The sequence below is a fragment of the Lissotriton helveticus genome, chromosome 2_1, assembly GCF_964261635.1.
Source record: "Lissotriton helveticus chromosome 2_1, aLisHel1.1, whole genome shotgun sequence".
Lineage (NCBI taxonomy): Eukaryota > Metazoa > Chordata > Amphibia > Caudata > Salamandridae > Lissotriton > Lissotriton helveticus.
The window spans coordinates 933,561,243-933,582,920 of NC_136059.1; the positions used below are offsets into that span (position 1 = coordinate 933,561,243).

General features: G+C 41.8%; 1 protein-coding gene across 1 annotated transcript in view; it reads right to left on the reverse strand.

Moving 5' to 3' along the window:
- LRRC2 (leucine rich repeat containing 2) overlaps positions 1 to 21,678 on the reverse strand; it is an 878,803-nt gene that overhangs the window by 644,368 nt on the left and 212,757 nt on the right. The window contains exon 3 of the mRNA XM_078677386.1: positions 4,563 to 4,773. Within this exon, the coding sequence (XP_078533512.1) occupies positions 4,563 to 4,773 (211 nt within the window). The remainder of the gene's footprint in view (positions 1 to 4,562; positions 4,774 to 21,678) is intronic.

Below are 21,678 nucleotides of genomic sequence, written 5' to 3' on the forward strand. Positions count from 1 at the left end.
CAATCTCCATTTTCGCTATCATCATCAGTCCAGTTGGGGTCATCCCCTTCCAAAGACGATCCTGTATGCTCTGAGAGTGAAAATAATTTTTCCGCTTCGACCTCCTTAAAAAGCTGACTGGTAACATCAATAGTCTGAATGGCCCTTGAATCAGCGGCTGATGTAGAGAGAGGGACAGATGGGCGTACACTCATATGGCCCCCAGCAACTACAGCCCCTTCAGCATTGATTTCAGCATTAGCTGGGACTACATTTCCCAGAATGCCCTTAGATGATTTGTCCCCAACAGAACTTCCACTTTCAGTCATTTGCCCCGAATGCTCTTCTCCCACAGTCTTAACCATTCTCTCTGGGGGGAGGCAGTGCCTAAGTCACAGAAGCTGATGCCAGAAGCTCAGATGGACCCTCTTTCACTCCCTCTGTGCTTTTCCTTCCGCCCTCCGAGGAAGGACCAGCAACTCCCCCACCATTTTTAGGCTTTACCTGATTGAAGAGCGCAGGTACAGTCTTGAGGGTGCCTTTGCCATTTGTGTTTTTAGAAGCAGGAGCAGGTCCGCTAAGCAAAGGATAACCCTTTGCATAATACTCTTTCGCTTGTCGGGGAAACTTGCCGGGAGGATTTCTCTCGTCTCGTAGTCAGAGCAGAGCTGCAAAGCACTGACCGCCTGGGAAACTGACGCCACCCGGGTGAGATCCCCTGCGAGGAGGAGGAACACCAGCTCACACGGCCAAACTATCGATTTCAGTATCTCATTAGAAGGCAAACAAGTCTTCTAATGAGATACTGAAATCGAATGTAGTTTAGCTGGAGGTAGAACTAATATGTTACAGATATAAAATGAAGTTGTAGAAGTCTTTATTAATTTAGCATAAATTGGATCCCAAAACTAAGTAGATCTAGAAATGTATCTATCTGTTTCCCAACATAAATTTTATTGATGATAAATTCTAAAGAAATTTAAATAATTAAAGATCTTATATATTAGAGAAACTTTGGGTATGTAGCCACCATCAGCTATGGTATCCAAACGATTACATTATGATATATTATTTTCCCTATCATTGATAAATACATGTCTTTTGATGCTAAAAAAAGACCCTAAATAAGACAGAACATGAAAATCAACTGGCTGTCTCCAATTAAATGCAATATTTAATCATTTTCAATATCGGAAACTACAACAAAGGTGAGACCAAAAATATGCTTTTGCTGGTCCTTCCTAGCATTGATCACTTTTTGTCAGATTAGCTACACTGGCTGAGTCTTGCAAATTTTAACTGAGGTGTACATTTGCATTGTGTTAGCTATTGCAAGGATGTGCTAGTTTACTTGTTTCCCTTATGCAGTGCTCACTGCTCTTTTGTGGCTTCAAAAATCACTGTTAGCTATTTGTCTGCTTAAAGGATCAAATATAACACATTTATAATAATATGGTGCTAAATGGAACTTTAGTTCAAAAGATTACCACTAGGGCAGTTTTTGTAATTCACGCCTACTTGCATTAACCTATTATCTTCACCAGGAGAATGCAATATACAATTGTTATTCATATTGTAAACTCCATCAGACATTTTGCAAGACAGCATATACCTAACACTCAACTGAGACTTTGATTCGCTGCATGCTATTATATATTTATTTTAATTTCCTTAGATTTCACCTTGAATTCAGAAAAGAAACATACCATGCAACATAACTCCGTATATTCTATATCTTTATTCACTTGTTAGCTCCGTTCTCAGGCTAGCATTAAGCCATAAAATGATTAGTTTCATATCCCTCTTTGTTGTGAGGATAGTGTTGTGGCTCACTGGTTAGAGGCGGCAGACCCGGAAGCAGAGAACGGCCCGGGACCAGGGTTCAATTCCCGACGCGGCAGGGTCATGGACCAGGGTCAGCGGACTCGATAATTCTCGCCTCGGTGCCTACTCTAACCAGGGATCACACTCGGCAACTCTGGGCATTAGCTTGCCTCATCTCTACAACGGCCCCCCACATTCGCCGGGGATGCCTGGTTTCACCTTGGAGATACCCAGTAGGGACCATCTCACAGGGATAGCCAGGACGGGTTCCCCAGCGGTCTACAGCGCCATGGCGCCTCAGGGCAGCAGTGCGCTTTACAAGACACATACATTTACATCAAGATCAGTGCTCTTGACCTTTAAGACCTATTAATAAAACAAGGACCTCAAAACCCTCCCTTCTTATCCATTAATCAAAATAGTAAATATGCAAAACATTATCAATTTTACATTAGCGGGCTTCTGAAAAATGATCAGCGTTTGTCATGTTGTTGTGCAAAGGTAGCAGGAGTGAAAAGACCACATTTAATCCAACATTACCTACACAATTTGGAAGAAATGACTTGCATACAACAACAAATTAATCTCCAGCCTTTAAATAAATCGTATTCGCCAAAGTATTATACGCTAGTTGATTTGGTCAGTATCAGACAATACTGAAAAAGAAAAAAACTCAAATTCAAGGAAGAGAGAAGTTGCTAGCGCTGTAAATCACCCAGTGCTTGCAATGAACATCTGCTGGTAGGAAAAGGTATATAAAATTAATAAAACAGGATGTAAAAAATGGATTTTAAAAGTTATTGTAGAGCAAACCAAGCTGATTTTACCTGCTAGAATAGAAAGAATGTTCTAAAGTTGGAGGCCTGGAATACAGATCTAACAAAGTTTCCAAATGTTTAACAGATTTTGTATGTGAATTAAAACTTAATGAGGGAATTCAACAACACCTGACGTACATGCTTGAATGTTTATGATTAAACATTAAAATGTACTTTTACAATCTGCATTATGGTTTTTAAAACCTATAATATATTGAGGATATGTTTTTAATAGACATATGTTGAAATGTATCCATCCCAGCTTCCCTTAGTCCACATTCCTTTGTCTGTCTTTCCAAATGTCCTACATTTTATTCAAGCGAATCGCCTTAGTATTGATCCAGAGTGAGAATGTATGTAATGCATATTTATGTCTTCTAGTAAACATGTAATTGTAATACCATTAGGCATTTGTTTTACAGGGGCTTTGTTGCCATATTTGTGTCACTGGAGCCGAGAACAGAGGTTTTTGTAGTCACCATTTGGATTGTTTTCTGCTCACAGGCAGATAAGGCCATTGGGCATATTTTCCAAGTAAAATATATGCAATTACAGAACGATATTGCAGACTAGATATTTCACACATATTGATTAACACATATGTTGTTAGTAAACAAAGAACATAACATATGTACAATGGCGAGAGAGCAGACCAGGTCAATCGAGTCCACCACAGAGCAAGGGCAGAGTTAATCTAGTTCACCACAGAGCAAGGGAAGAGTCTCTGACACCTCATAAAATGTTTCTTATTAGTTATTTTCAACTTTACCAGTCATGATACAAAATGCCAAAGGCAATTAATTGGAAGTTCACTGAAGCTGGTTTGCTCATCAAATTTAAAAAACATTTTCCATATCTATAACCAAGTAGCTCGTTCACGAATTCCAGTTCTGTCAACGTTTGAACCTAGTACAATGCAATTACGAGCCAATTATACATCGAAATGGTATCTTCGGATACTTCACATATTGCTAATTACTGCTTCCGATCATGAAAATAACAGAAAACATTAGGATCTTTGCGTCATATACAGAGACACATCTTTTCAATGAGCATTTTCACATTAATGATTCTGTTTATTCAGATCACAGCTGGCACAAAGAGAACAACCTTCAGTTTATGAATTTGAGAAGGGTCTTCCTCACCCATTTGCAGGTTGACATTATGCCGGCTGGACCACTGTAATGCAATCTGTCCAGAGTGTCAGAAATGCAAGAGAGTTAAAGCTCCACGCTTTTCAATATGAAATAGGCAAGCTCTTCTTGGGTCTAAAGGAGTCCGATCACACCTCACCTGCTCGAAATTATCTTCTCTGGCCACCAGTGGAGCAAACCATCAACTTCATATTTATTCCTTAGAGACCTGGTCTCCCATTGCAGATTCATCCTCAGCTAAGGTCGAGCATTGTCATTCTCAAGAGGCACAAGAGAGAAGCCATGGAAATAATGGCCTCCCAACTAAGTGATAGAATACATCAACGAGGATGGAACTTTTCAGGAAGTCTTTTAACAACCATCCTTTCAGCTCCCGGTCCTCTACTGCCCCTTTGAATGGACAGGGTGAACACAAACCCTTGCTTCTAACCCTAGCTGAGGCCAGAAGTGCTACACCTTGAAGACATTTACTTGATTCAAGACATTGCAACTATAGGTTACCAACTTCATCCGATGGCTGGTGAGCCAGCCCTTTAAGATGTTGACCTATAACACACCTCTGCAACTCTAGATTAGCAGCCTTATTAAAGACCTGACCTCCAGGTGAAGCAAAGTGTCCAAAGGTTAAGTGCTGGTGCTTTACAAAACATTTGGATACAAAAATAAATAAGTAGTGTTAAGACACATTGGCAACAACAGTGCCAACGTGGATTACACTGAAACGTGTTTGTATCTGTTTTCTTCTATTTACAGTAGGATTGCGTGAACAAAGCAATAACTGACTTACCTTCCAGTGCTCTCCATAGATCTCAAAAATAAATGTATCCTTTCCTTTTCTTAAATCCTCTAGAGAATCAAATTTCTTGATAAGATGAGATCTCTCTTCGAGTTTCTCCAAGAGTCTTAGCCCAGTGTCAACAAATCCATTATTAAGGTAAACAGACTGGGGAATACCTTTTCGCCTGCACTCCAACATGAAACTCCATTCCTGCTTAATTCTGAAATGTTAAAAAAACAACAGAGGAAGTGTTACTTTATTGAAAGCACTATTTTCTGAATGTCCCATCGTGAGAACCTGCACACGTTTTAAAAAAAATGTAAAACACATTCATGACGATTTACAAAGTTTGACATTAATGGTCAAGGAACGCAGAGTCCCAACTGGCAGGTGGCGGCTGTCACCAATCTGTACAGGTGTGCATTGTGTGCTGCGAGCAAGCATATTCTAAACTTTTTTGCTTGGTAGCTATGTGTCTAACCTGTGCATTGCTACCAAGGAGAAGGCTTGACTGCTCCAAATGAACTAAAGTTACAGTTCTATAGGACACAATAGAAAGTAAGGAGTCAATAAAGTTTGGTGGTTTCTAAATTACCCCACATCTTTAAGATGGTTCTTGTTCATAAAGATATATAAAGCAGTGAAACAGTCTACTACATTTCTGTACAAGGTTAGTAAAATGGGCCTGTCGTTGCTATTGCTTCACTGTAGAGCACATCTTTATTTTCACTGGTGCAAGTTTGACAAGTTATTGTTAACACTTATACTGGTGATTGCCAGTACAAGACACACAGCCACCATAAGCATGTGTGTAAATCTTTGTGTATCTTTGTCTTCAGTGGATGTGGAGAGGAATCTGTACGACAAGATTATGTAGGTGGCGGTTTGGGGATGAAGGATGTGTGAGGCTACTTTAGTGAAGACTTTTAATGAGACAGGTGGTTTTGAGTGTGTGTTAGACGCGGCAAGGTATAGGAAGATGCATGACTGAGTGCGAGTGTTGTAGAGGGGTGTAAAAAGAATGTGAAACCCTTGAGGTGTGATAGGTATTCATTATAGTGGGGGTTACAACAGAAAATGATGAGAAACAAGTGAGGAAGGGTAATGTGTGCAATAGGTGAGCTGTAGAAAAGTTACAAAGAGAGAGGGAAGCAGAGCTGGGTGCATGAAGATTGAGAGACACGTGAACAGGAAGAGGCTGTAAGATAGAAAATTGAAAAATGAGGATATGAAATACTGAAGAAGAGTTTCAAATGTTAGTACTGGAAGCATGTTTGAGAGAAGAGGAAGGTGGAGGAATGGACAGGTGTTTAAAAGAGCGAAGAGGAGGTTGAAAGAAGTTGATGTGTAAAATAGCACAGAAGCAAGTACCAGGTTGATAATTAAGGTGTCAACAGAAGAGAATTTCATATTGTTCCTTCACCTGGGATGGTGAAATCTTTTCACCGGCCTTGCCGATGGAGGGGTAGATAGAAGTAGGGGAGATAAAAAAGATAAAATATGAGTTACATGAGACTGAGATGAAGGAAAAAGGAGAAACATTAGAAAGAGTGAGAGAGCAGGGTAGGGGAGAGGAGGGTCATAGCGAGGCAGTTGTGAGAAACAGGTGAGAGGGAGAGGAAGGTAAGAGAAGAGGACGAAAACTGACTTTTTTATGGAAAGGACAGATGAGAAAAGAGAAGAAATGAAAGCCGAGGGGTGGCTCAAGAGATTGAGAGAAAAAGAGAGCGAGAGAGAGAGAGAGGGAGAGGGAGAGAGAGGAAGTGGGTGATAGGACCAAGAAGTTTAAAAATGTAAAGAAAATAAGGAGATGGAGAGAGGTAAATTTTTGCGTTTGCCCTCAGAAATATTTGTCTTGAAATGGCCCTTTTGGATGCAGACTTTTCCCTCTAGTTTCTTTCTCACCCTAAGTATTGAAAATTTCCATCCTGGTAAAGAAAGCACCACTGCTTACTCGTGCCTATCGGATTGAATTTCCCTAGGTCAATGTGCCTGTATCTCAACATCAAAACAGTGTCTGTCACTTTGAAGGTGCATTGAGATGGCAGAACTGCATGTGTGATTCCAATGCTTTTGACCAACCTCAAAATATGTCAAAGGAGAGGAACATTAACAGGCTGGGCTGCAAACCTTGGCACTGAAACCAGGGGAGTATCTTACCCAATTTTTTTCTGATCTGCAACATGCACTCATATCCCATTACTGTGACATTCATCTCTCTTGCTTGCATCTTGCAATTGCTCCTATCCCAGGCCTGAGACATCCTAAGGGGTCTGAAATACATGTCAATATTGACCTGTTATACACAACAATACTAGTACTGATATATGTACAAAGCTTATAAAATGCACCTCTAGTCCTACGATAATTATGCTCTGGTCTACAAGTAATGAAACGCCCACAAAATTCTCACAATGCACCTCTGTCTGCAGTGGAATGCCACCAGAACTCTTACAATACTCTTACAATACCCCTTCTACTTGGCTGGCATCATGTTCTGATATCCTAGTATTCAGATATTAACAGTGATCTCACCACGCCTCCAGATGGATGTACACCATGAAGTGATGTCCTTATACTGACACTTTCACAGGGCTCTCGAAATATACGTCTGAACTGACCTGCACATAGAGCCACTGTCCCTCTAGTATCCCACTACTGAGACTTCTACAGAGCTCTCACAGTGCCTTCAGTTTTCATTTCCAGTATTCAAAAGCATAGTCACAGAGCTCTTAAAAGGCATGGTCACCCTGCCCTCCAACACGCATTGCTACTTCACTACTCAGACAGGCATCAATAATTCATACACTGCACCTCTATTGTGACTGCCATCAGGCACTGATGTACTTTAAGCTCTTGTCTTGAATGCATTTAGGAGTCACACACGCACACACACATACCACACACACATTCAAACAAATGGCCTGCTTGTGTAAGTGTCTGATTACAACATGAAGCGTGTTATGTTCTGGCCTAGCAGCACTTTGGTGCCTCTTGGGCAGTGCATTTGCAGTGCTATAGAATGGACAACATAGCAGGGAGTAGCTGAACCAATCACAAATCCGTCCTTTGCCAAAAGATTGTTCTGGGCTGACCATTGCTATAAGCAAGGACGATTGGTCCTAACGTGTGCAAAGTTATCTCCAGATATAGGTTTAGTGGACTTGTTGGTGAAAGGTTGGAAGCAGTTTCAAGAAGTAATCTTTGTTTACTTTTTGTGCCAAGCATCCACAATGTGAAGACACTACTGCAGTAGTAGATCAAGACACAGCAATATAGTCAGAAGCAGCAGCCTAAGCACACCACAACAGGGCCTCATGCACCCTCGGCCAAGCAGATGATGAAAGATAGAAGGACTATGTGACAGCCTAGAAGAGTGCACAGGTCCTTTGATGAAAGGAGTTCCCTGATCAGATTGTCAATTGGTTAGCAGAACGTCGGGCTCTAATCCTTCCTAAATGAATAGGACAAATGCACCTACGTAGCCTGCTATGGAAAATCATTTTACCTGTACCTTTGAAGTTAAGCAGCAGTGATGGGCACATAATGGAAACAAAGAATGTTACAAAGAGCGACATCAGGATTCAGTGACAGCAGCAAGGGAGAGATGGGAGTAAGTGGCAGGTGTGGTTGGGTTATGAGAGTAGCAGGGGAGTGGGCATGAATGGGTCTGGAAGACTGAGTAATGGCCAGACAGAGTGGTGGAGGACTTTGCATCTGCCACCCTGCTTTTGCTGTACACACCAAATTTAGAGATGTCTGCTGGCCCCGTGGTTGGTTCCTGCTAATGTAGTAAAAGTTTTCCAAATGTTTTTATTTTTAAAAACAAACCTATAAGTGGAAACGTTTGTTGTGTAAAGAGAAAAAAAGAATGACCCCCCATATCATGGAAGTTTCCATGATTTGGGGGTCATTTTTTCTTTTTTTCTGTCCCTCTCCACCACAATCGACCTTGCGGCGAAAGACAGTTAAAAAAAAAAAAGATACAACCCTCCATTCTAAATTTGGTCAGTTGGCTTTCCTTTAAAGGCCACTACTCTGTCGGTCCATCGGAGGAAGTTTTACACCAACGGAGTACCTTTTACTCCATCCGCATAAAACGTACTGTGTGCCTGATTCAGAATCGAGTGGATGGAACTTGAACTAGACAGACAGGGTACTTCATCACCATTGTAATAAAGTACCTGTATGCCACACTCTAAATAAGCCACATAGGCCACCTTATGAAAATCAACACTAACCCCACACCTTATGGGAACAGGCTATCCTGAACCATGGTCATCTCACCCATTCACCCTGGAACTCGCTGCTTTCTTTATTGGGAAATTTAAGATTTACACACCTGAATCTGAATCTCACTGACTAAGGTATGCCCCTGCATCTGCAGTGCGTTAAAACAGATTAGTAAAAACGTATTCTCTTTCAAAGAGCCAAAACATCAGGCATTGTCAATGTTTGTTTGTATACATGATGTGAATGAAAGATTGAACTCCCACAAAACTTGTAGATGGTGATTTGTAGCTCCCAAATAACTCAATGTGAGTGAAACCGATAGCTAGTCCTGTATTTTTTGCAAGCAATTCATTTCAAAGTGGGTATTTTAAAAATCATACTTAATGACAAAGGAAAAACTTAATGTTCCAGTGCACACAGAGCTGAGCAGACGTGATTGAAGGTGCCACAGATGACATGGTGCCCCCGGCAACTATGGGGCTTACATTTAAAACCTGAAGAGACCTTTTTTTAATCAAACGGTTTCGACCATTTAGCTAAATGTAATGTGGAAAATTATTTTCTTTTTTTCTAAAAGGCTAGTCATCTAAGTTGAAGTGAAAATGGAAGACAATATTGACTTTCAAGCCAAAACAGCTAAAAGGAAAATGATTGCAGCAATTTAAAATAATAGATCAATCTACGGTGCCTTATTGACCAAAACAATATTTTTGAGCTGAATATGGAGAAACACAGTAAGAGTCCCTGCAATAATCAATGATAATAATTCCAGATTTGTAAAGTGCGACTTATCACCCCTAATGGTATCCAGGCACTGGAGTCATCGGGAAGATTAATGGGCACATGCATCACACCATTTTGCGATTGTAAACAGCAAAATTTGGCAGTTTACGATCGCAAAATGGCCATTTCAGATGCATGTACCTTTTTTGCAATTCACAATTAAGAAAATCGCTTTTTTTTGCAATTACCTTAATTGCGCATACAGTTAGGGAATCTCAAATTGGGATTCCCTAAATTCAATGCTTCATGCATTTGCAAATTGCATTTTTGCATTTTGGAATCACAAATTACCATCAACTTCAAGTTGATGGTAATTTGCAATTCCTTTGAAAACTGCATTTTTCAAAGTGCATTGTGGTGCACGTACATGCCCTTAGGGCATATGTGTTCACCACATCTGCATACCTATCTTTTTTAGGGGGTGCATCAGGGTGGCCTTTTGGTCCCCATGCACCCTTCAAATTGCATGTGCAATTTGCGAGTACCTAATTGCGCACGGAATCCCATTAATTTCTATGGGCCTCTAGGCCCATAGGAATGAATAGGAAGCCACTCCTTAATTGTGAATTGCAATTTGCGAGTCACAATTAAGGAATGTGTAGGAATCACAATTTTTTTTGCGAATCCTACATACATAAGGAATTGCGATTCCTTAAAAATCGCAATTTAGGAATCACAATTCCTTACTTTGATGCATGTAGCCCTAAGTGAGCTGTTGCCCAGAGTCACATGATGCTGAGATGAACTGCAGCCGGTGCCGGAAATCGAACCACAAGCCTGCACTCCGGAGTCAGCCGCTCTGGCCGCTGCGCCACACCACTCCCACCATTGGGTTATAGCTTCAAACAGAAAGTGAAACTCCTGCGGCCCCAACAGAAGCAGAGTGTGTCTTAGGGTTCATGAGTCATGTTATTCTGTCACCCAGTCTGAGCCCCTGATTGTGATTTCATGGACTGTGTCTGAAGCTCCACTTAGTGTATGCCTTGAGCAGAACGGGATTACAGCATCCCATGCATTAAACATGCCTAATTAGCAAGAGGATGAATAAATGAACAAAGAGTACACCCATGTAGGATATACTGACGTTGATAACATTACAATTCAGTCTGGAGCACTACTTGATTTACAATATGAGTGATATGGTCTCTGATCTAACTTTATACAGATTCATTTAACTCCATATGTGAGGGGTTTGGACTAAATATCAGTCCCAAAAATTATTGGGATGTCAACAATATTGTCGACAGTAATATCAGAGATAAAAATATCATTTTAAGCATTTTAAGAACATATATTGTTTTCCTGGGGGGGGTTTCTTCTCTTTTCCTTTTTTTCCTTTTCACTTCTTTTTTGTCCTCATGTCAGCATGGCATCTTACAAGTCAAGGACCATTATCTGGCGCCCTTATATCGTATGGTCCATGGCCTTTTCTCAGCCAAACCCTTAAGAAGGCTCTTTTGTCCCGAAGGATAGACGCCTCCACCATGTTCTGGTTTAGTCATAGGACTGGAAAAAAAAGAAACGGAAGGAGACAGGCATTTCAGCATGCCTAGCTTAACCAGTCTGCAAACACCTGCCAAAAATCCCTAGTCCTTAGTAGATTACCATCTATAGCTGTTCTGCATGTCCACTTGGCCGCTTTCACCCAACCAGAAGGATGCGGGGGCACAGAGTCCGTCCAATATTTACATATCTATCATCTGGTCAATAATAACAGGTAAAGTATCGTATACCACTTGGAGACTTCTTTGTTCTTTGCTCTAGTATCCTGAATATCATTCTCGAAGTCCCATAATGACCCTGTCTCACGAGGTATTGTGGAAAGCCATGACGTTAACAAATGTATTTAAATTTAGATAGTCTGTTATCAATCTTGGCTTTCAATACTTCCCAAGGAACCAGTTCGCCTTCGAATAGTAGTTCACCCCAGTTAATCAACCCGGCTTCCTTAAATGGTAACGTCAAACCATCTTTTAGGCATTCCGGTGTCCCTGGGGAATCCCAGATAGGAGTAAATTCCGAGAAGTATCCTACATTAAGCATCTTCCTCATTGTAAACCATAGATTCAAAGATGCCTTTAATACTACTTTTTAAAAATAATTCTGAGCCCCAAATGTACACAAAAAGCTGTCCCAAACTCATTTGTCATTTCCCCTAATATAGAGCAGGTAGTTGAATCAGTGTCCCCTATAAGCATTTGAATTTTTTTAAATTGGAATGCCATACAACATAAGTTAAGATCCGGCAGGGCTAGGCCACCCACCTGGAGCTGCCTCCTTAGCTTTTTCCATGACATATTCCGCGAGAGGCCCAGATGAAACTAGTTATTTTCCCTTGTATTTTATTTATCATTTCTTTAGGGAATTTTAACTGGATGCAGTTGAATATGTATGTTAATTTAGGGAGGATAGACATTTTCATCAAGATCACCCTCCCATAAATAGTAAGCAGGAGATTCTTCCATCTAGTCTGGGCCCTGTCCATGTCTTTTACCACTCTAACTAGCAGGGCCGGACTGGCCGTAGCGGGCACCGGGCAATCCCCCGGTGTGCCACACGGGTGGGGGGCCGGTTTGGGTCCCCTGGGGGCCGTTTTTGTTACAGGGCCGTTTTTGCAGCATAGCTGTAAAATCAGCCCAGTAACAAAATCGGCCGAAACCAGCCCTGACAAAGAGCTTGGCAGCACCCACAACCCCTCGGGGGAGGGGGGCTGGCCGAGCACTTTGCCAGGGCCGGTTTTGGTTCCCAGTCCGGCCCTGCTAACTAGATTCCGGGTTGGGATATAATTAATCTGTTTAACTATATTGATCACTAGATATTTTATCTCCACACACCCTCTGCCTTCCCAACCATCTAAATTCCAAACCAGCACTTCAGTTTTAGTAGTGTTTACAAAATATCCAGAGATTTCCCCGAATTCTTTAGTTAATTGTTCCATCCTTAGTATTGTTCTAGCTGGATCAGAGGTATAAATTATGAGATCATCCGAAAATAGGGCGATTTTGCTACAAGAGGGGAATGAGTGAATAGGGATTATCTGGTGACCTTTTCGTAGAAGATGGGCCAGGGGTTCGATGTAAATATCAAAGAGGAGGGGGGGCAATGGGCAGCCCTGCCTCGTACCCTTGGTGATCTTAAAATTCTTTTTCAAAGCTCCGTTTAATAAAATCTTAGCTGTAGAATCTTCATACAGTTTTTTTATAGCCGTAATATAACCCGCATCAAAGCCCATTGATTCCAAGACCGCCCATAGAAACATCCTTTGAAAATATATTGTACGCAATATCGTTCATACGTGATAATTAGTATGCAATTTATTGTAGTTTGTTTGATTTTATATGTTTATTACTTTTTTTATTTGGGTTTTGGTAAGATGATTTATTAATTACAAATTGTTGAAATCTTTATTTTTTTGTTGCATTCATCTAGAAAACTAATGATTTGCAAAAATTGTTTAGCAGTGGGATATTGGGTTTTTAGGGGAGGATGGTGGGAAGATTTTTATGAAGTGTATATTTTAAAGTATATTTTATGGTAATTATATGAATGATATGAAAATTGATATCATAACATTTAAAAATGTGTTTGTTACATTATTTTTTTTATAAATTATAATATATAAATAACTAAAATATATATTGATGGTACGAAAGTTTAAAAATATTATTGTAAAAATGAAAATACATATTTACACTAAAATTTCTTTGAAAAATGAGATATAAAAAATGATGCTAATTAAATAAGATATTTGAAATCTTTTTATGTAAAAGTTTTACATTTTATGATTTTTGTGACAATAAGTGTATATAATTCAATTTTGTAACATTATTTTGGCTTTAAAATTACAATTTTTTTGCTAAAATATACTATAATTTGTTTATTTAAACATTGGTTTTATATATTTTTTATTTTATGGTTTAAAGTTTAGAAATGGTAGTAAATATTTTTAAAGATACATTAATTATTAATAGTAATACAAATATTTTGTATATGGTAACGTGTAAATATGAACAAATGTGTTCGTAGTTTTGGTTTGTGTGTATTTAGAAAACATTTTAGTTTATTTATTAGATAAAAAATTGTGTGTGAGTATGAAGTATTGACTGTATATATAAAATGTTTAGTTTGTATTAACTTATATAAATTGTTTTAGATTGCAGTGAAAATAGTACATTTCACCTCTTTAGTGTCCAACAGCATCTTCAAATAGGCTTAGATTGGAGTGGGAATAGTAAATGTCACCCCTTTATTATCCAACACCTTCTCCAAATTGGTATATATTGGACTGGGGGTAGCAAATGTTACTCCTTTAGTGTCCATCACTTTCCAAAAATTAGGTTAGATTGGATTGGAAATAGTAAATGTCACAGCACACATAGAAAAAGGAAAACACCTCATAAGATTGTTTCTGAGCAGGAAGGCGTCCCTTCCTACACAAAAACAATCCTGCCGACAACACAGTCACTCTTGCACCATGATGCAAGGGTGCCTCCATTGCCACTAGGGAGCCAAAAAGGCACCAGCACAGGGAGAAAGGACGGGGATGCACCATATTGCATAAATACGCTACATGTCTGCCCTTTCACTTTGGCATCGGGAAAGTCAGCAAGGTGAGTTGCTGCCCTGCTCTACACCAAATCCCCGAAAATGAGGGCCTTAGTGTCCAATACTTTCTTCAGATTGGTATAAATTGGAGAGGAAATAGTAAAGTATAAATTGGAGTGGAAATAGTAAAGTGACACGTTCTAGTGTCAAACTCCTTCCCTAAATTAGTATAGGCAGCAGTGAGAGTAGTAAATTACCCAATTTTAGTGTCCAACACCATACCCTAATCATTTTAGATTGGAGTGAGAATAGTACATTCCACCCCTGTAAAGTCCAACACTGTCCCCAAATTGGGTTAGATTGGAGTAAGAATAGGATACTCTGTTAGTGTCCAACACTTTCTTAACCTCATCGCTGCTGCCGACGGCCAACGGCTGTCGCGTGCTCTGCCTTTGGAGTGCTGCGCACGTCCTTAGGCCGCCGCGGTCCCGCCCGCGCAATAGAACGTTCCGCACTAGTGTGGAACATTCGGCGCAGTTAAGGAGTTAAAAATGGTTTATGTTGGAGTGTGATTATTTAATTTTATCATTTAAGTCTGAAATCCATTATTTGCATTTTTTTGTATATTGAAAAAATTGTTTGTATTATTTAATTAGGATTGTGAGTGTTTAGAAATATAATAAAGAAATTGTTAGTTGTATGTTTGTAATCAATGATATTTTTTAATTACATTGTTTACAGAATAAAGACGGAACATATTTTTTCATTTTATTTATGTTATCATAGTTTATTTAATGTATATTTTATATTTTCAATCATTTCAACTTAAATAAACATGCGTAGTTTAATAAATAGAACATTTTTAATGAATTTTGATTATTAAATACAAAAAATTAAATTATGTTCAAATAGTATTGTATGTTGTACATTTTCCACTTTTTCCATAGATTACATTTTTTTAACATTTCTTAAATTGCTTTATTTAGATATTTTCACCATTATTTTAACATCAGTATATTCTAAGGATCTATTACTAGCCTGGTGGTCCATGGTCTGCCAGACATGTGGGAGCAGGGAATTGGCAGTTTTCCGACCGCCCTTCTACGACCAGAGCAGTTGGGCCGCCCTGGGACCACAGCAACCTCCAGGGATCCGAGATTCCTGGCAGTGGCACGGCTGTCTTGAGGTCGCAATATGCTTGGCGGGGCTGCCGTGACTCCGCCAAGCATAACAAATCTTTACTCACAACCACACTTTTCATGGCGGTGCGGCCATAATGAAAAGGGCGCTATTGGGTGCATGCAAGGGAGCACATGTTGGGTTCCCCTTTGTGCATGCACCCAGTACCTGCATGGCATGGAATGCAGCAGTGCATGCCATGCAGGTACTGATTTTGAAATTCCCTTTGCATAGGCAACGCCAAGGAAACACCAAAGAACAGCCCACCAGACGGGAGAAAACTCCAAATCTGGCGGGCGGTTCATACCAGGGTTTGAGGATGCGGTAGCGGGGCTGTCCAGCTCCCACACGCCAAACTCATAATAAGGCTGCAATCGATTATATATTTTCTACTAATATTTAATTTGTATTTTACAATTCTTTTTTAAATTATGTTTTTTTTACATGTTTTACATGCTTAATATTTTTGTACATTTTTTTCCTACATTTATTCAAAATTTTTGCACTATTTTCCTTTCATTTCTATGGGAGATAGTCTTTTTGGATTTTCATTTAGCAACCCTTTTTTACTGCTACCTTCTAAGTTGAAATCTATTTGTGTAATTGTAGGAGGCTGGCTTAGTATATGGTGCACACTTATTCAAATAGTGCACCTTGCACTAATCCAGGAAACCCTTATGGTGATTTTAGTGGTCTTTGATAACCATAGAAATCTCTCAAAGTTCTAGCTGTGGAGAGCAGCCTTCAGGCGTATCTTGAAGGAGTGTAAAGTAACTTGTTTCACCAGTTTAATCTGTACTGTAGGTTAAATTAAAAGGAACCACACTATGGAGCCTATTATGATTGCGTTTTTTCCGCATCCTCCGGGCCGGCGGAAGCCACCGCCGGCCCAGAGGATGCGGAAAAACCGCAGCGGACCCACCAAAGACCCACCGCCACATTAGGATGGCTGGTGGGTCCTGGTTTCCGTCCGCAGCTTTTCCGCCGCGGTTGTCTTACAACCGCGGCGAAAAAGCTCTAATATGGTGGCGGTGTCTCTCAGACACCGTCCACCATATTAGGAAGGGCTTAAAAAAATGCTTTTCCGCGGCGGGTTTTCCGCCGTGGAAAAGCATGTGTAACTTCACGGCGGGGGCCCGTTGCGGGCCCCCTAGGTGAAGGGGGGGTGAGGGGTGCACATGGGGGGTACCTATGGTACCCCCCTGCATTTGTATGCAGAAATCGGCAGGCACCGCACGGTGCCTGCCGCTTTCTGCATACAAATGCAATCTATGCATTTTTACCATTGCGGCGGATGCAGCTTGAAGCCGCACCCGCCGCAATGGTAAAAATAGAGGATGTGACCTCCAGGGTGGCGGTCACATCCTAATTGCACAGGAGGGAACTCCGCTGGCAATGCGGAGGTTCCCTCCTGCTCTATGGTGGCTCAGGTCCGTCCGCCATCATAATCGCCCCCTATATGTGTACAAAAATACTCCTATTTATTACACAACACCCACTAACACATTGGTATTTCTCCTACCCGGAGATATCAACACAATACACAGGAATACTTAAAAAAGCAACCAGGTAAGTAGCACAAAATACAGTGGTCTCCAGGGGGAGACGCAGGATGGTAAGTGGACCAGAAGACCCGGAGGAGCAAGGGACAAAAAGAACCACTCAAGGTAAGTACCCAGAAACCCCACGTAGGCTGTGTTCAGAGTGGAAACAGATCACTGTGTCCAATAGAAGTCCATACAGTAGTCGTGGTTGCAGTTTTGCAGAAGAAGGACCCTGAAGAATTCCCTTGAGGCAGCAAGGTTGGAGAACCACCCCATCCGTGGATGCCCTGGGAACTAGGTTACCCACACCAGGGACGCCAGGTGCATATGGGTGAAGAGACGTCAGAAACCTCCATAGACGATAATTGAAGACTTGCAAGAAAATGCACCTATAGAAGAACATGAAGAAGTCTAATGGAATCCACAGTTGGATTCTGTAAGTGAAGAACCTGCAAGTAGAGCCTATGAAACTCGGAGGTGACTAGTAAGCACGAACACAAAAGGCCCACCGATGTTCGAAGGTTCAGGAGACTCGACGGTGACCTTGTTGCTGATGCTGTAAGGACCAGGTGATGCTGAGGAAGACCAGGAGCCGTACACAAGCTGTCCTACGTCGGATGTCAGTGACTAGGTGTACTGTGCCTGGCAGGAGCACAAACAAGCCTTGGTAGCCTCAACTGATGTGGAAGACGAAAAAGGAGCAACATTGGTACCAGCAAGGTCCAAGGGACTCACCAATAGTAGGAGAGTCCGAGCAGGCCCAGAGCAAGCAGAAGTGCCCACTAAATCAGTAGAAGACCATCAGGAGGACCCATAGGCCAAAGGCACAGGAGTCGTAAGAGGACCACGAGAAGCTCACCACAGATTAAGGCCCACAGTGAAGAGGATGTGGTGAGGATGCTGATCTTGGAGGTAAGAGATACTGGAGGCTGGAGCTTCTTGGAGCCTGCAGCTCTCTGGAGTGAGTATAGAGCCAGCAAGCCTTGGCAACAGCAAGTCGACGCAGTGCATGAGGTATACTGGCCTCAAAATTTGAGAGAGGACAGGTCAGGCCTGAAGGAAGTTGCAGAATCTCCACCTGTTCTGCTGAGCCTCAGGAATTCCGTGGGACCACAGGAGCAGCAGACTGGTCAGCTTTGTTGTGGTGCCTGCAGATGCAGGGGAGTGACTCCTTCACTCCGAGGGAGATTTCTTTGGGTGTCCTTGGTGCCCACAGGTCTGTTGAATAACCTGGAAGAAGCACAGATACAGACAACAAAGATGATTTAAAGATCAGGAGCAGCAGGTGCCTTCCTTGGTGCAGTCAAAGTCCAAAGAAGTCCAAGTGTCTAGACGGACAAAGAACAACGTTGTTTCAGGGTTGAGTCTTGTCCCATGACAAATCTAAGGTCTCACCCACTGGTACGCCCTTAATTACCCTAGATAAAGGGTTGGAACAACTCAGTGGTCCCTCCCAGAGGAGGGCCTGGACAGAAGGAAGGATACTCCCATGTAATTTGTACAGTTTCATGCCAGAGTAGGAGCCAAAGGTTCCCTGCACTGGCTCAAACTGGAGTAGGCAAGGGGGGCACCCTGCCCTTCAAAGCAGTCTAGTGGCACTTGCAAGCGCCCCCACCCCAGCCTAAAACACTAAGTCCTATATGGGAGGTGGTCACACCTCCCTGTGACAGGAAACCTATTGTTCTACCTTCCCCTACTCAAGCTTGGCTCAGCAGCAGGAGAGAAAAATCATGTATGTGGAAGGCAGCCACACTACCCGGCTGTCAGATCCCGAAAGGCTGTTACCAGGACTTCAGGGGATAGCCAGGGAAGCCCCCCAGTACATAGGATCATCCTTCCAACACTGGATCCAGGTTTGGTGCAGCCACTATATAATTAAATATCTCGTAATGAATGATGTCCACTTTATTGAGAAAAATGTCTGACTGCACTTACAACGCTTGTAGAATTTACTCCAGGGTTTGTAGGAGTTTCCTGCTCCTGCAGGGGCACACTCACACTTTAACATAGCACCCTGCTCTCAGGACTGAAAGTCCGCCATAGGGGTGACTTATAGGTTTTAAGTGCAGTGACCTCAGATATATGAAAACTTATATCTGTTGTGAAAGGTATAAGCACCAACTTCCACAGGCTGCAATAGCAGGCCTGTGGTCACAGTTTATGTGGACTCTCATGGGTGGCACAATACATACTACAACCTATGGGAGACCCCTGGGGTACCTATGCCCTGAGTACCTTAGTACCATATACTAGGAACTTACAAGGGTACACTAGTAGCAAATTGTGGAAGTACAAAGGTACTAACCAGGTCAATTTAGGGGAAAAAGCACAGTAATTGGGGTCCTGATTAGCAGGATCCCAGTCAGACCAGTTCAAAAACATACTGACTCCAAGCAAAAAGTGGGGGTAACCATGAAAGCAGATCATATTATCCTACTGTCATTTTAGTCTATTTTCCTGAATCCAAGCCGGCTTAAGTTCCTGCTGTTCATTGGAATAGGTAAGTTCTTTTTAAAGGATTAGTTAAGGGTTTTGAGGGTAAGGAGGTGTAGGAAGGAATTCTAGAGGTTAGTTATAGTGTTGTTTGTGAGTTTTATGTATGTTAAGTTGTATTTATAACAGAGTTTTTCACTTTTTTGTAGTTTGGACTTTTTGTTCACTGTTTCAGTAATGTATCATTATGTTATGTTAAGCTGTGATATGATACTTATATTTTGGTGATTAATTGTGATGAATATGTATTTTTGGGAATGTAATGTATTTTGTCAGTGGGTTTTCTTGTTTACTTTTTAGATTTTTGTCTTTGGACGTTTCCTATGGCAATGGGAGTTTTCATTTTTGGTTTATAAAAACCAATGCTTTTTACCAATGCTTTATACCCAGGCAGCGCACTCAGCCAGCATTCGCCTTCACTCAGAGCTATGCTTCATATGCGAACCCGCACACTGAGCAGAGTCCGCTGCTGCTCTCCTGTCCTCCAGTCGCTTTGTAATACATTTGCCTGATCGCTTCAGGGGTCGTCCATCGGAGCCTTGCAGGTGAGTGGTGGCAGTGACCTACAAGCCCAGCCCTGAAATCCTCTGGGTCCTTGGCACTCCTACCCCCACCCCTTTATCAGGCTGCATGGTGATATCAAGATGCCAGACCTCTCCCGATCTTACCATGAACTTATGGCGCCCCCCTCCTCCCTGCCCGTTACGGGTTGCTGCCTAATTACCGGAGCACAAGCCCAGTTACAAGAAATGGGCCTGCAAAAGATTTGGGCCCATTCATCAACTCTCCACATTAATATGAAAGCCTGAACTCACAAGTGAGAGAGTGCTCGGTTTGTTTCCTGCTTTTAAGAAGCTGGAGAAACTCGGACAAGAAGCTCTCTTAACGGGATTAATTCCTGCCCATTGCCCTACCTCATTGCTCGCTTTCTGTGTATTACACTAATTGCCACACTACTCAGTGGTGTGACAGTTTCGCTCTCCTCATGGATCTGTACCGAACATGATTTATGGCTAAATAGGAAGAACTATTATTAATCTTTGTGGAGGCTTTATCCAAAAAGAGACTTTGGACTCCCCCCCTTTACCTTTTAAACTATCATAGAAATAACGAAAATAGGACCAGTCAACAGCAATTGAAAATGAACAACAGCCTTACCCAAAAAATTAACTCAAAGTGTAGGAAGTGATAAAGGACTATCCTCCAGGACCAACCATCAGTAGCAAAAGAAGCAGCCATCTTGAACTACCCTCAAGAACAATCACTGGCATTAAACGTAATTTCCACTTTGATCTGGCCACTTATCCATGTTTAGCAATACTAAAACTACCCATCACTATTAGATCATCGACACACCTTTCTGGTTCACCTCACTGCAATTATTCTGGTGAGACCCCCCCACTTAGCCTTACATCACCTACTACGTCCAAGTCTGGTTCCTTATAGATACAAGAGCTGCCTACATCATGGAACGCACAGGATTACACACTTATAACATTATATACCCGCAAACCTGTCTAAAAAAGCAGCCAAGCTTTTTAAACATGCCGTCTGCCATCACCTATCCAGCCGGACCTTGGGCAGATTTTCCCCTTGTCTCTACGTCCTACCTTCCTCCTACTCCTTTAACCCTATTCCCTTACCCTTCCTTGCTCTATTCACCTTGTCCCCTATGCTCTTTAAATGCCTTTCTTAATACTTATGTAACTTTTAATCCGATGCAAATTGCAACATTATTGTTCCTCATGTAAAACGCTCTGATTCCTTGGGTCTAGCCAGCGCTTTATAATACCTCAATAATTATGTATTTTCCCATTCAGTACTCTTTCTCTCCTTGTCTACTTCCCTAGCTCCTATCCCCTCTCCCCTGAATCTCTCACCTTGCCCGCTAGTCTGCCTAGCCCCCTGTCCTTTGTGCCCTTTGACTAAGCACTCCTTCTCCCCTTGATGGGGAAAGATCCAATATTTATACTCTGGAGTCTCAGTGAACCCGCTGAGAGAGTCCACTGCGCCAAGGGAGCCACTCACAGTTGAGGTATGGTATGGCACCCCTTGCCAAAGCACTCCCTCTCCCCTTTTTGGGGAAGGATCCAGTATGTAGGCCTTGGAGTCTCAGAGACCCCTCTGAGAGAGTCCACTGCGTAAAGGTAGCCTCCCGCAACAGAGATAGGGAAGTGATACCACTTCCCCTGGGATCACAGTTTACTGGACTTTGGACGTTGCTTTGACTCGTCTACCGTTTGTGTCCCTGTCACCCTTCCCCTCCTCTTTCCATGCGGTGTCCTTCACCCTCCCCTCCTCTTTCCTTCCTTCATTACCTGTCTACTTCGCCAGCTCCTACCCCTCCT